Source organism: Talpa europaea (assembly GCF_964194135.1).
Source record: "Talpa europaea genome assembly, chromosome: 10".
NCBI lineage: Eukaryota > Metazoa > Chordata > Mammalia > Eulipotyphla > Talpidae > Talpa > Talpa europaea.
The window spans coordinates 96,108,827-96,123,349 of NC_140077.1; the positions used below are offsets into that span (position 1 = coordinate 96,108,827).

General features: G+C 42.3%; 1 protein-coding gene across 1 annotated transcript in view; it reads left to right on the top strand.

Moving 5' to 3' along the window:
* DOCK5 (dedicator of cytokinesis 5) overlaps window positions 1-14,523 on the top strand; it is a gene marked incomplete at its 3' end in the record, with an annotated part of 171,200 nt that overhangs the window by 52,904 nt on the left and 103,773 nt on the right. Inside the window, exons 3-4 of the mRNA XM_084246201.1 lie at window positions 8,302-8,342; window positions 14,444-14,499. Of these exons, the coding sequence (XP_084102327.1) occupies window positions 8,302-8,342; window positions 14,444-14,499 (97 nt within the window). The remainder of the gene's footprint in view (window positions 1-8,301; window positions 8,343-14,443; window positions 14,500-14,523) is intronic.

Genomic DNA, 14,523 nt, shown 5'->3' on the forward strand with positions numbered 1-14,523 from the left:
AGAACACAACGAACACATCAAATCATTGTGGGGCTGGGTCAGACTCAGGTAAGAGCAGAGTAAGAGAAAGTCCTTGAGGAAAGTTCAAAATTGAAGAATAAGATATTTAGGGTAAGAGAAACAGGAGTAAGATATTTCTCTTGGTGCTTGTATTTGGAGAGAGAAATTTAAAGGGATGCCTCTGATTTGCTTATAGTGACATAAAGAGTAACTTAAGATCTTGAAGAGCATGTAAGGAGATTTATGTATCATAATATTCATTCTGGGCTAGAGTGCCCCATTTTATTCGACCCAATTTATGGAAAGTGTTGTAGGAGCTGAAGGTACTGCCTGAAAAACTTACATGTTGACAACGAGTCTCAGAACTTCAGTGTGTTCCCTGCCTCACCTCCATGCACCATCCAGGCTGCAAACAGGTGTGAACTAGGCAGAATGGGGAAGATTCTTGAGAGAGAAAGCTTGTCAGCCTCACCTTTCATTTCGTGTATGTATCCCCAGTGTTTGTCATTCAAACAAGTATACTGAAGGTCTGAAACACTGTACCTTGCCAATTTTGTCCATCCTCTAAGTGACAGGGACAGTGAACACTAAATTCTTTTATATATATATTTTTTTTACATCATTTTTCATTTTTTTACGATGTTTGCGTTCTTTTCTCAGGTGTCGTCCCCATAGAATTTCCACCAGCAGTTCACCCGTGCACCATCACTATAAGTGAAACCATCCAATATTTTTCTTTTTCTTTCTGACTTATTTCACTGAGCATAATCCCTTCTAGATCCATGCATTCTTAACTTTGAATACTTGTTTAGTTTTCACCATGTGAGTTGCTATGATTTGAATTGAAAGATATGGGGCCTGTGGAGAAGAAGAGTGGATTTTAAAGAAATTAGCACTACTGTCCAACTGACGGCGCACTGAACGTTTAACCAGGCCTGAGATCATAGCCCTTAGTGCTTTGTGGGCTGCATTCAATCTCTGTTTGGGTCCATGTTTCTCCATGATGCTAGCCGCTGTCGTATGGTTTCTCTATCACTCAGGTTATTTCTTCTGTTTTTTTCTCATTCTCTTTTCCTTCATTGTCTTTTCTGTCATTTTTCTCATGGCAAAGTACTTACTCTGTTGGAAAATTAAAATTTACCTTAGTCCCTGTGCCTCTGGAGTGAAGCCCCCCCTTGCTTGGTATTCCAGCTGCTTTGTTTGCTTCAGTTTGTTGTCAGTAGTTTAAGAAATAACTTAGAGAAGGTTCTGCCCCTTCCAGAGAACACAGACACATCCCTCAGAAACAACAGAGAGCTCCAAATAACCCCCTGTTGCTGGCGGCACAGCCCCTCTGAGTGAGGGACTCTCCTGGCTCTGTCATTGGGGCCCATCAGTGCCACATTTTTCTGACCTTTTTATACTCCTCTGTGTGCCAGACATGAGCTAAGGGCTTTCAGACACTGAATGTCAGTGCTTATAATTAATTAGAAATTAGACTTACTGAACCTTCTTTGATAATGTGAAAATCAAGGTCAAGATACTTGAGGGTGTTCACACAGCTGTTACATGGCAAGTAGTGGTTCCCACGGGGGTCTTGTGGGTGTCAGGTGAAGGAGGAGGAAAGAACACTTATGTTTTGATTGTAACAGTGGGTTTTCCAAAGGGGGTAAGGTTCTTTTGCTCTTTAGATAGCTGTCAGGCAGGTTTAGCTTCACCCCAGATGTGCCTGAAGTGGGATGAGCTTTCTGAACTGACCTTCCCACCCGTGGCTCCTCTGCCCTGACCAGGGAGTCTCCCCACCACCCTCCCAGCACACTGTAATCCCAGGCCACTTTACCTCTAAAACCTGGATGCCTCGTCTGCCCTCCCTACACATGGAACCCCTGCCTATTTTCAGTTGCTGACTTGGCCGAGCAGGTAGGCAGAGCTTTCCTACGGGAGCACAGCTGAATCATTCTCTCACTCCCACCCAGACATACTGGTCCTCCTCCCCTAAGCCACACCTTCCAGGTAAGAAATACTGAGGTGGGGCCTCCCTGGTGGCACAGCGGTTGAACGCTGGGTTGCGAAGCTGCCCGCGGCTTCTGTGGCGCCGGTTCGATCCCCAGCTGCTCCCCGGCCACCAGAGGAGGGTCCCACATGGCGCGCAGACCTCTCCTGCCGCCCGCTGCTCCCCTCAGCAGTGTACTTCGGTCCTTCTGCCTGCTCTGCTCCCTGCTCTGGCTCTGGTGAACTCTCTCACCCTCCCGCGCTTCTGACTGTACCCAGTGCATGTATAAACAAAACAAACAAACAAACAAATAAATAAATAAAACATGCCTCTATTTAAAAAAAAAAAAAAGAAATACTGAGGTGGTGGGCTACCATTGCCGACAGCTCCTCCAACCCCATGGGTGTGGCAGGCAGGTCAAAAAGGAAAATATAAGCAGAGAGGTCTCTGGAGTGACCTGACATCCCCAACCTGAAGCAGGCTCTTCCCTGTGCATTCATGGCAGTGAATGTGCAACTCGTGTCCCTGATTGTTTTCTGCTGCCTGTGCTCCCAGCCGGGAGGATGTGTGAGTTGAACCCAGGGGTCATGGCCCTTACCCTCTTGGAACGGTCCACGTGGCTCCTGTTTGTGCTCTTGCTTCTGATGCTTTGCCATGGGGACTCAGTGCTGTCACTGCTGCAGCCTCAGACAATCTCGTCACATCCTGGACAGCAGATCCTCACCCCTGACTGGTCAAGTCCTCTAAGTGAGGCCAATGGTTCTCTTTCAGAGTCAAAAAATACAGCCTCGCTCCTTTGTTTTCAGGGTGCATTCCTTTAAGGAACTTGAAGCAAGTGTCTGGTGACCCAGGCTGCAAGGGCCCAAGGGGCGGTTCTGAGTGTCATGCTGAGTGTCACTCTGGAGGACATCGCTCATTGCACTGACTCATGCTCTAAACTAAGCATGAGGTGTTGGAAATTTCCAACACCTCACCCGGGATGAGTTTCCTGTACACTGGAGCCTCCACTCTCCTTGAGAAATTCAGGGAGCCTTTGTTTCTCCTCTCTCTAGCTCAGTATCCTTCTGAAGAAACTTAAGTGGTTTCATGAAAAGAGCAGCCTGTGCTGAAATTCTAGAAATCCTGTAAGCTAAACATGCATATTGGTGTCTTTGTCACCTGTTGTTGCTCTTCCAAAAGGCATTAGATTAGAAATTCTTCAAGATCAGGGGTTGAAGTTTATACAGTTGCTTCTTGAAGAATATGGGAGTTAAGAGTGCCCAGCATACCCCCAAGTCAGAAGTAACATTTCACTCTCCCCTACTGCTAAGTCTGTTTTGACCAGAGGCCTTACAGATAATACAGTCAATACACATTTAATTTATATGTTGTGTGTATAATATACAGTATTCTTACAATAAGCTGTAGAGAAGAAAACCTTACCAAGAAAAGCATAAGGAAGAGAAAATACTTTGTGAGTTTTATATTGAGAGGACTCCATGGCCCAGTTTCTCTTCTCTGGGTGGCAGTGCCTTGAGTAGAATCCTGTTTGCTGTCTCCCCAGCATGGCATGGACACAGAGTGGTGTAAGGGAAAGAGCAGACCTGTGTTTGTATCCCAACTTGGATAGTAAGTCCTGGTTGGCTTTGAACAAGTCTTTACTATCTTTCGCCTATGTTTCCTCTTTTTCTAAATAAGGGCATTAGATTTCAGTAAAGTCTGAGTTCCTTTCTCAAAATTCTATCATCTACTGGCTGCTTATCTTAAAGACAACCTTGCACTAAGATAACCAACATGGAAGATGGATTATTTCACAAAAAGGTACAAAGGCATACACTTATCTTTAACTCTCTTTGTATTCTTTTGTTTTCTACCTTTGACTTTATTAAGTCAGTGAGCTGATCACTGCATTTGCAAAGTGAATTCCTGGAACCCGAAACTCTAGGAGGTAGTAACTATGTTTTACCCACAAAGTTCCAGCCACTAAACCATTTCTCTCTCTCTCTGAGGGTTTTGCATGGTCTCTTTCTGCTTACTAGCTTCCCTGGAGGTACCCTTGGCATCCCTTTGAGGGACCCTCATTGGGGGGTGGATAACAGGCTACATCCATGGAAACCAACTGGTTTGCATGGCCCACAGGGGTTGGAACCTTTGACATTAGCCTAATTAACTGTTCTTTACCCAGTGATCTACCAGTCCAGGGACACTAAAAGAGAAGCAACAGGATTTAATACCTGCTTCTCTGCAAGCCCCCCAATTTGCTCCCCCCAATCCTCACACACACACAAAGTGGGTGCATGTAAACAGTGACTCCCTATCCAACTCTTGCCTTTAATTCCTAGGAGGTGAAAGATAATTTATTTCTGAGTACACAGTGTGAATGCCCTTAATGCCAGTGAACACTTCAAAATGGTTAAAATGGTAAATTTTATATTTATATATATTTTACTCCAACTCAAAAATAATTTCCTAATCTGGGAGGAGAGACACCTAGCATGGGGCTAGAAATAAGGAGAGATTTCACAAAACACTCCATGGCTTACATGTCTGAATGATGCTTTCCTGTTTCAGAAAATCTTCAGAAGCCCCCTCAGTAATTGCCTTCCCAGTCTTCAGCATATACATAATCCTCTCTTTGTGTGCCAGTGTCTCCAAGCACTACCATTAAAGGCCCTTTTGTATTTAATTATTTGTTTACAGATCTATTTCCTTCCTCCTTGAAAACAGTGTCTGGCACACTGGTGTTCAATAAGTGTTTCATGCATAATGAATGACCACATCAGCGATGTAAAGTCCTACTCTCCTAGCGTCTCTTTGTTGAATGAATAAACAAATCTTCAATCCGTGATCGAACTTTTGGAAGTAACAAAACTCCTTCACAATCGGTTTTAGAACATGAAGCCAGTAATTAAGAGGAATAATATTTCACAGAGGCAAAAAAGTAATGGAGAAATGGTTCTATGATTTTTCGCACACGATGCACCTTGGTTTCAGAGGTCAAGTCAAACAAAATTATTCAGTAATATTTGAGCAAAGCCATTATCATTGAATTCTGTTATTTGAAGGTGTTTACTTTTTATACAAGCACTGGGGTACAGGCCAGAGGTGCGGGAGGGTGAGAGAATCCAACAGAGACAGAGCAGGGAGCAGAACAGGCAGAAGGACCGAAGTACACTGCTGAGGGGAGCAGTGGGCGAGACAGGAGAGGTCTGTCGCGCCATGTGGGAATCTCCCTGGGCTGGGTGGGAATCGAACCTGTGCCACGGAGGCTGTGGACAGCTTCACAGCACTGTGCTCAATCCACTGCGCCACCGGGGAGGCCCCTGATAGTATGAATTTTTATAGTTTTTAAAAATTGCAGTCAAGGATCTCCCTGGTGGCGCAAGGGGTTAAGACACAACCTATGACGCTATCTGCAGCCTCTGCAGCACGAGTTCAATCCCTGGCCAGGGAGCTACCCACATGGCACAGCAGACCTCTCCTGACTCGCCTGCTGCTCCCCTCAGCAGTGTATTTCAGTCAGTCTGCCTGTTCTGTTCCCCACTCTGTCTCTGGTGAATCCTCTCGCCCCCCCACACCTCTGGCCTGTACCCCAGTTCTTGTATGCATAAATAAATAAATCTTTTTAAAAAATTGCAGTCAAATTTATATATAACAAAATACATTCATTTTAGAGATACAATTCGACATTTTTTTTTCTTTAGTGAGGTAACATTAGTTTACAACATTGTGCATGATTTAGGGGAATAGGTTCTCCCCCCTCAGATTTATGTTCCCACACACCCCTCACCATCAAAGCACACAGAGTCCTTTACCCCACCCCACTTTGTTTCCACCCATCCTCCCTCCCCCTCTAGCAGCCTTAATTCTCCAGTTAAGTTTCTAGGGTTTGCTTTGCTTTAGTTTTGTCAGTTTCTTTTTTGTTGTGGGTTTTTTTTTTCTATGTATATTCTACATATGAGTGAAATCATCTGGTGTTTATGTTTCTGCTTTGGATGTAGTTCACTTAGCATAATCCCTTCCAATTCCATCTGTGTTGTTGCAAATAGCAAGAGTTCATCTTTTTGCATAGCTGAGTAATGTTCCTGTGTGTGTGTGTGTGTGTGTGTGTAGATAAACAAACAGGATGTGGTGTGCATATATATGTAGAAGTATTTGTCTATTCATCTGTTATTGGGTACTTAGATTGTTTCTATAACCTGGCTACTGTAAATAGTGCTGTGAGGAACATAGGCGTGTATACATCCCTTCGAGTCAGCGATTTTGGATTCATCAGATAGATATCTAGCAGTGGATTTGCTGGGTCATATGGTAGATCTATTTTTAATATTTTGAGGGACCACATAAAATAAGCAACTCTGACAAAGGATTTAAGAATAGTTCACATCAGAGGAGACAGATTTTTATATAGATTCCACAGTCTCAGAAAAACAGAAATGACTGGGTCTGGATAGAGGAACAATCATTATCATAGTATCACTTTTGATATTCATCTGGGTTGTTATTAACTTACTTTTTTAAACTGTCATTTTACCTAAATGTAGGTAAGAGAAAATGAACCCACCATCCCCACTTTTTACTTTATTTTAATAATGCACTAAGTTAAGCATGTGAGATTTCAACCAGTTCACGTTCCTCATTGCTTATAGCTGCTTGTTGATATACCTCACTACCTCTTTGCTGCACCCAGAAGCACATCATATTTAACTGTGATTTTCTTGCTTTAACTACTGGAATTAATTGGAAAAGTGTGTTCTTGCTTGTATCCAGATTTGTAACGTGGAAATAAGCAGATAGACTCTTGAACTATTACCATATTCCTTGCAGTTATTAACTTATGGAGTCCTCCTGGCCATATATGACTAAAGCTCCATAATGTTCTGCTTTTGTCTACCTCCAAGGAACATGCACTTCACTTTTACAAATTCAGCATGGTAATTTTGTGCTTTTAGGTAGGGGTTAAACACTACAATTTTACAGAAGGCTTTTAGAAGGTAAGTCTTTTTTTTTTTTCCCTCAAAAATGACAGGTTTAGGAAGCATAATTCTGTGATGAATAGCTGTAAAAAAAATACTGCTTACTGAAGTAGAGAAACATTCCTCTCTGAAGGTGGAGCAGAGTCTGCATTGTACCATCTTAGTGTTGCAGGCCACCGAGAGCAGTGTGTAGCATGGCGTTCTTACAGCTGGCCTCTGTACCCTTTGGCACCAATTTAGACACATAATGGGCTAGTGTTTCCTGTTCAGATATCTTTTTTAACTGGGACCTTGATGCAAACCTGGAACAATTCTGTAACTCCTAGAACTCATTCTGCCTGTAAAAAAGTGACAATTTATGAAAATATTAAATCTGTACCCAAAGAAGGTAAATTCAACTTTCTACCTGTAACATGTCTGGATAGATTGTGTTTCTGTTTTCTGGATGATTTCATATGGAACAAATTACAAGAGTGTACTGGATCTCTATTGGCAGGTGCTTGAAGTTTCCATTACAGCTCACATCTGCTCATTGTGTGTATATGGCTGCTTTACACTTTGTATGACTTACATCAGCGTTTACTTAGGCAGGATAACCACACCATGCCTGATGAGATGGGGAATGGGGAAAATTGTTACAGTGAATTACCCATAATAGGTTTTCAATAAATATTTAATATGAAATATCTGCTATGGGCAGATTTAATTGTATATTCCATGAGGTAGATGGTGGGGGAAGTAGCCAAAGGAATATGAGTATTTAATGGTATTTTAAGAAAGAAGTTGAAATCTTTGTTTATAGCCTCATTAACTGAACACATAAATTTATTTTTTGTTGGGCGGGTGCTTATAACAGTGCTAAGAATTGTTTAAAATATTGTACTTGAAAAGTGGATCTTAACCTGGTAAACTGAGAGGAGGGACTTGGGGAATGAGAAGGAGAAAATGAGAGTAACCCAGCCTCTCTCAACAGCTTAATAAAGTCTTTCAATAAACGTTGCTGCATGATAAGCATGGACTTCCATCCATTCTTATGCATTCTGCAAGGCACCCAATACTATGAACATGGTCATTTAAAACTTCTCCTCCCTCCTCCCTCTCCTTTGTCTTTGTTGCTCTATCCTTTTTGCAATGGAGTAGATATGAGACTTAGTTGCAAATGAATTTTAATTCTCTATTAAGGAAAAAAAGTCTAAAATAGATGCAGATTACTACTGTGTAATGGCTCAAAATGTGCATGTTCTCATATATTGTCTTCTAATTGTTTCTTGGACTCCTTCCTAATAGTCTAGCAGAATACGAGGATGTACGTTGTTAATATCTTTGTGTTTTCCCAGATAACACAAGGCTTTGTTTTCTCTTGTTTCCTAACAGGTTGGTACCGAGGATATACCCTCCAAAATAAATCTAAAAAGGTATGATTTGTCATTCAGTTCTTTCACTTTGAGCCCTGTCAGCTAGACTTGTGTTGTGCTGATCCCTTTATCTGCTCTCTGCAATCTCTAGACCTAGTTTACTTTCTCTTTGGTGACTAGTCTTTAGATTTGAAAACAAATTCTCTGACCTCAATGCTCAAGTAAAATAGTGCAAACCCCAAAGACCATATATCCCATCAGCCAACTCATGGGTAATGGCCCAGGGGTGAGTTCACACAGCAGGGAGGGCCTCTGTGGCTTCTCCTTGTCTCTCAAGCTCAGCGGGATGGTGACGCAGTGACACTAACACTAGCTGGATCTCTATTCCAGGGAGGGGCTCCTGTTTTGCCCTTATCCTCTCCATTGAGTTCCACTTGATTCTTTCCTTCCTTGCAGAAGCAAAGGCCTCCTATGATTTCCTAGCATTAAATTCTGTCTAGGCAGTGTCTTTGTCTGCTTTGAAGAGTGGATAGGTGGGTGCCTAGTAAGGCTCTCAATATCAGAGTCTGGTTTGTGTTTTTAATTTTTCTCTATTTTTTTTGGAAAGCCCTTAATTAAGCTTCAACTCACGCTTTAGGAGAATTATTTCAGTAGGAGTTTCTTTCAGTTCTATATTATAAACTGTTCTATATTATATTAGAGTAGTTTCAAATTGAGTCACTGGCCTCCCTGGTGGCGGCAGCAGTTGAGCACTGGGTTGCAAAGCTGTCAGCAGCCTCTGCAGCTCCGGTTCGATCCCCGGCCACCGGGTGAGGGTCCCACATGGCGCACAGACCTCTCCTGCCACCTGCTGCTCCCCTCAGCAGTGTACTTTATCAGTCTGCCTGCTCTGCTCTCCGCTCTGACTCTGGTGAATTCTCTCACCCTCCTGCACTTCTGACTGTATGCAGTGCTTGTATAAATAAATAAATAAATCTTAAAAAAACAAACAAACAAATAATTTGAACCCACAACCCTGGTAGTACATCATGAAATCAATACAGCATGCAAGGACCAGTATTTCCCCCCCAAAAAACAAAATCGAAAATGAAAAAAGAATGGAAAGCTATGGTAAGTATTGTTTCATGAAACTTTTGGAAGTGAATATATTTTTGTGTGTTTTTAATTATATTTTATATAGAGTACGTACTGAGTGGCTGTAAAAATTTATCTCATCATAATCAAAAAGTTTGAAAAACACTGACCCTAAGGATTCCATTCTCCAGTGCCAGAGCCACTAATAATCAAGCGAAAGAAAATATATCAATTATGTTAATACCCCTCAGTTTATTTTTTTTAAAAGATTTATTTATTTATTTATACAAGCACTGGGTACAGTCAGAAGCGCGGGAGGGTGAGAGAATTCACCAGAGCCAGAGCGGGGAGCAGAACAGGCAGAAGGACCGAAGTACACTGCTGAGGGGAGCAGCGGGCGGCAGGAGAGGTCTGTGCGCCATGTAGGACCCTCCTCTGGTGGCCCAGGAGCAGCCGGGGATCGAACTGGCGCTGCAGAGGCTGCTGGCAGCTTCGCAACCCAGCGCTCAACCGCTGCGCCACCGGTGAGGCCCCCTCAGTTTATTTTAGGTGAGAGCAGCACTGTTGCTTTGACACTGCCTTTGGGTGACTTAGTATGTCAGCACTTTTCTTTTGAAAGAGCAAAGTTGATATGCTGAATTATCTCATAGTTCATATGCAAAATAGAGAATTAGGAAAGGGGTGAAGAAACATTTTGGAATCAATAGGTGAGTAAAAAGAATAATAACCCAAGTTTTTTTTAATTAATTTTTAAAATTTTTTACATCACTGTTCATTTTTAAACAATATGTGCTTCCCCCACCCCCTCAGGTGTAGTCCCCATAGAGTTTCCTTCCCCAGTGCACCCGTGCACCATCACCTCAGTCCCCTGTGCTCCTCCCTCCCTCCCTCTCATCCCTCTCCCACCTCCTCTCCTGCAGGACGTCTCTGATTTATGATTGTCTGTTTTTGCTTTGTTGTGTTTTGTACTGAATAACCCAAGTTTTTATCCTTGAAACATAACATGACAGAAGTAATCCTAGTACACACCTCATGAAAGAGCTTGGGACCCAGAAAAATCCCTTTCTACAGGTCTAAGCCTTGAAAAACCAGAAGTGTGCTGGTCAAGTTTTCTACCTGGTTGACTATTAAGTCACACTGAGTCTTTACACCTGCATGTGTGCACACACACACTTTGTTAACTTTGGGAATTCAGTAATCTACCTAAATAAAGGAGTGTTTGCTTGTAATGCAAGTATCAACTCCCATCATTTTAGTCTTTTATCACCCCCCCCAAATTCTGATGCTGAATTTTTCTATCCATATTTACATTCTTGGGCCACATGACTTCATTAACCAGCTTAATTATTTTTGTTTAGTTGCTGTGGACTTTAATTTAGTTCCAGGGGAGCTAAAAATGGCAGATGTTTCTGGAATGAAGGAGAGCATGAGAAGATTAAGGCAAAGACTCCCCTTTCTTTCGAGGTCCTTGCCTAGATACAAGTGCCCACTGAGAAGCCGCCCCTGCTGCTTGGTTTGGGGTTACCCTATCTGTGTTTATTTTACTCATAATGATGGAGGTGGTAGTTATTTCAAAGCATGGAGTTAATCATTTTGAAGTTCTAAATTTATTAAAGGGTGAGAATATCTCTGTCAGCTAATTTTTAATCCTTATTTAGAAAAACTTCATTTTAAAACATAAACCAGAAATTACTATCTGTTGAAGTTCAAGAAAAAACAAAATTCTTGATTTTTAACTGGTGAACATCAGTTGGGTTGAAAGAAAGTCTCAGACCAAGTTTCCTTTCCAGAGAGTCTACAGTGTGTGAGTGTCCTTTTTGAGGACAGAAGACCTTGGTGTCTAGAGCATCCTGTGGTTTTCTGGCATCAGAATCCCTCCAGCCAGTACCATACCATTGTTGTCTACTTTGAAAATTGGATAGGTGGGGCGCCCCACTAGGATCTAAAGGACAACTTCTGAATGTAAAAAGACTTCTTTCTGTATTCGTTTTCTTAAAAACCTTATTTAAGCTTTTAGCTCACCCTTTCAGTTAAAACTTCTCTTAGTTCTTGGTAATGAAATGCTATAATTCACTGAAATGATGGCATAAACAGGGGCTGTGCATTTACTTGTAGATTTTAAGTGGAAAAAAACTTTTTTTGTGGGTAGATCCAGGAAAAATACAGGGAATTCAGTCCGTTGTCAGGAGTCATGCTTAAATTTGGACACCCCTTCATTAAAAGATCCAGTCTATTTGAAATGTTTTCTGAATGCTGGTCTTTTTGTTTTGTTTTCATCTCCTAGTCTTTTGGAGAAGAGTTACTTGAAAGGGTTATTATTTTAATGGAAATTTTTGGTTTCACTTGTTAGCAAACCTACCCATTTAGAGTGGTAATAAAATGAGCTTGTGGTTTTACAAATTGAAGAAGCAAAGCGCTTTGCAGAAACGAATTATTGATCCTGGCAGGATTGTGGGAGGGTGGATAAAGGCAATCACTAGAACATCATTTGTTCATTTTTTAACTCAAGTGAGTAGGTTGCATTGAGAACAGAAAAGCAAAACGGGGAGATATGCTATAAATCAGAAATCTGTTACCCACGTTTACTTTGATTTTCTCTGTGTAGATTAGCTAAGAAAAATTACTTTACCAGATCAATTCAATGATTGTCAGTGGACATTTGCTCTCCTGGAAAGATGATGCTTACAAATGACAGAGTAGTAATACCACAAAGTAAATATTCTCTTAATAAGAAAACCAATATGTCTTTACACCAATAAAAATTCCTTGCTTCAGTGCCACTATTTATAATCCGGAATGCTTCTGTCTTAGATCCCAGTTATTATGGAGAAGCCAGTTGTCAGATTTTTAATGTAATTTTAATTGGTCCTTTACCATCTTGATTTGAAAAAAATCTCTGCAAAGACATTCCTTGGGAATGTTACGTTCATCTTATTAACCCTACCCAACACTCTGCTTTTTTATGTATTATGGACTTTTTTTTAGAATGTTGTGGAATATGCATAATGTAGAAGTTATTTTCACCTAGTTTTATTTTTATTTTTTTTAAGATTTATTTATTTATACAAGCACTGGGTACAGTCAGAAGTGCGGGAGGGTGAGAGAATTCACCAGAGCCAGAGCAGGGAGCAGAGCAGGCAGAAGGACCGAAGCACACTGCTGAGGGGAGCAGCGGGCGGCAGGAGAGGTCTGTGCGCCATGCGGGACCCTCCTCCAGTGGCCCGGGAGCAGCTGGGGATCGAACGGCGCTGCAGAGGCTGCGCACAGCTTCGCAGCCCAGCGCTTAACTGCTGCGCCACCGGGGAGGCCCTATTTTTACCTAGTTTTAAATGTACATTTCAGTGGCATTAAGTACATTCACACTGCAGAGCAGATACTGCAGCCATCCCCACCCCCAACTGTTTCATTATCCCCAACTGAAGCTCTGCCCATTAACTACCCTCTAACTAATATTCCTCATCCCCCACCCCCACCCCTAGTACCTATCATTCTACTTTCTGTGTCTATCAATTTGACTACTCTAGTTACCTCATACAAGTGAAACCCTACAGCATCTGGTATTTTATGTCTGGCTTATTTCCCTCTGCATCATGTTCTCAGGATGAGCTCTGGACACCCAAGTCTGCTTTTCCACAAAGCTAGTAACCAACAAAACATTTACCTCAGCTTAGCAAACAGAAAAGCACCCTTAGCAATTCACTGCTCCAGAAATCGGACCCCAAAGGAATTATAAATATGTCGAATTTTTGTTTTGAACAATTTGATCAGTTTTCCATAATTGCACTGAATCCTGACTCCGTGATAAATGAGATCAGTGTTGCCTTGCGTCAGTGTGTGTTCTGGGTCTTATCAGTACCAGGACTGGCATAGTGCTTCTCACTCACGCCCCACGCCTCCCCTTTCTCAAAGCAGAGGGGGAGGTCTGTACTTTTTTTGATTCTGCCTGCCTGGAGGGGAAGGATGGCCATTTTGCTTCTGACTCAGGCAGTGTCAGGATCCACCCAGCATCACCCATGCTGGGAGCAGCTCAGTCTCAAGTTTTCTTGTCGTTTCCTGTTCTACTGGCAAAGGATTAAAAGGGAGAAAGAAGAGTGCTGTACAGCTAAATACAGTGCATGGTGAAGCTTACTAGTTTTCTGTCTCTGATTACAGGTTTCTGGGTAGACTGCATCTTTGACCTCCAGGCATTGGGGTGTCCCTCTTCCACTGTTGTGGTCAGCCACCCAAACACAGAATGCCCATAGGGTCACCCCAACTTTTGCAGGCATAGAGCTAAGAGCCATTGAGCCAACAGTGCCCATTAAATGGGATCCTTGCCCCCGCCCCCTGGCCTGGCACACCAGGTCTCTAAAACAAAGTGCCTTTTCCAGAGGGCAGTTTCTCTGTTTATGGACAAGCCCATCATACATCAGCAGGAACACTTGGAATTTACTAAACTTCATATCCATGACTTGCTTCCTGTTAACAATTTGATCAGGTCTTCCGTTTTTCAGTTTCTGTGGACTGACTTTTGTCTTTCTCTTAAGCCTTTCTGGGACTTCGATTTCCCTTGGACCTTGTCACCTCATAGGGATTTCGAATAGAGAGCAATTTGAGACCGAGAAGTACTGAAAATAATCAGATAACTAGTACTAATTGATTCTGGGCGCATTTGGTTTATGTGAAAGTGCTGAGGAAGATTTACTGTAGGAAATCACTGTAATTTTATGTGGTCACTAAGTACATAGCCCTCCATCTAGGAATTCTCTGAAACTCTTAAAGGGAAGCATCTGTGGCATAGAGGATCTGCAGAGCTCTTAGCAGCTGACTCCTCACTGACTCTCAACTGACCCAACCATGGTTGCCTGTCCTCTTAGGAAGCATTTGTCTCTACTCTCTGAACCCACAGCTTAATTGCTGTCTTCTCAGTGTTTTAGCTAGGCTTTCATTGATTGCCAGCGCAGGTAAGTGACATCTGGCAAGCCCAGTGGTACAGGTGAGCAGTGATTCAGGTGTGCTTTCTTCCCCGTACCTTCTTGCTCCTGTTGTGCTGCTTATTTTGGGCTGAGATTTTTATGGCTATGTAACCAAATTTCTTCTCTTTGTAGGGCATTTTTCCTGAAACATATATCCATTTGAAAGAGGCAACTGTGGAAGATCGAGGGTGAGTTCTAATCTAGAGGACTCC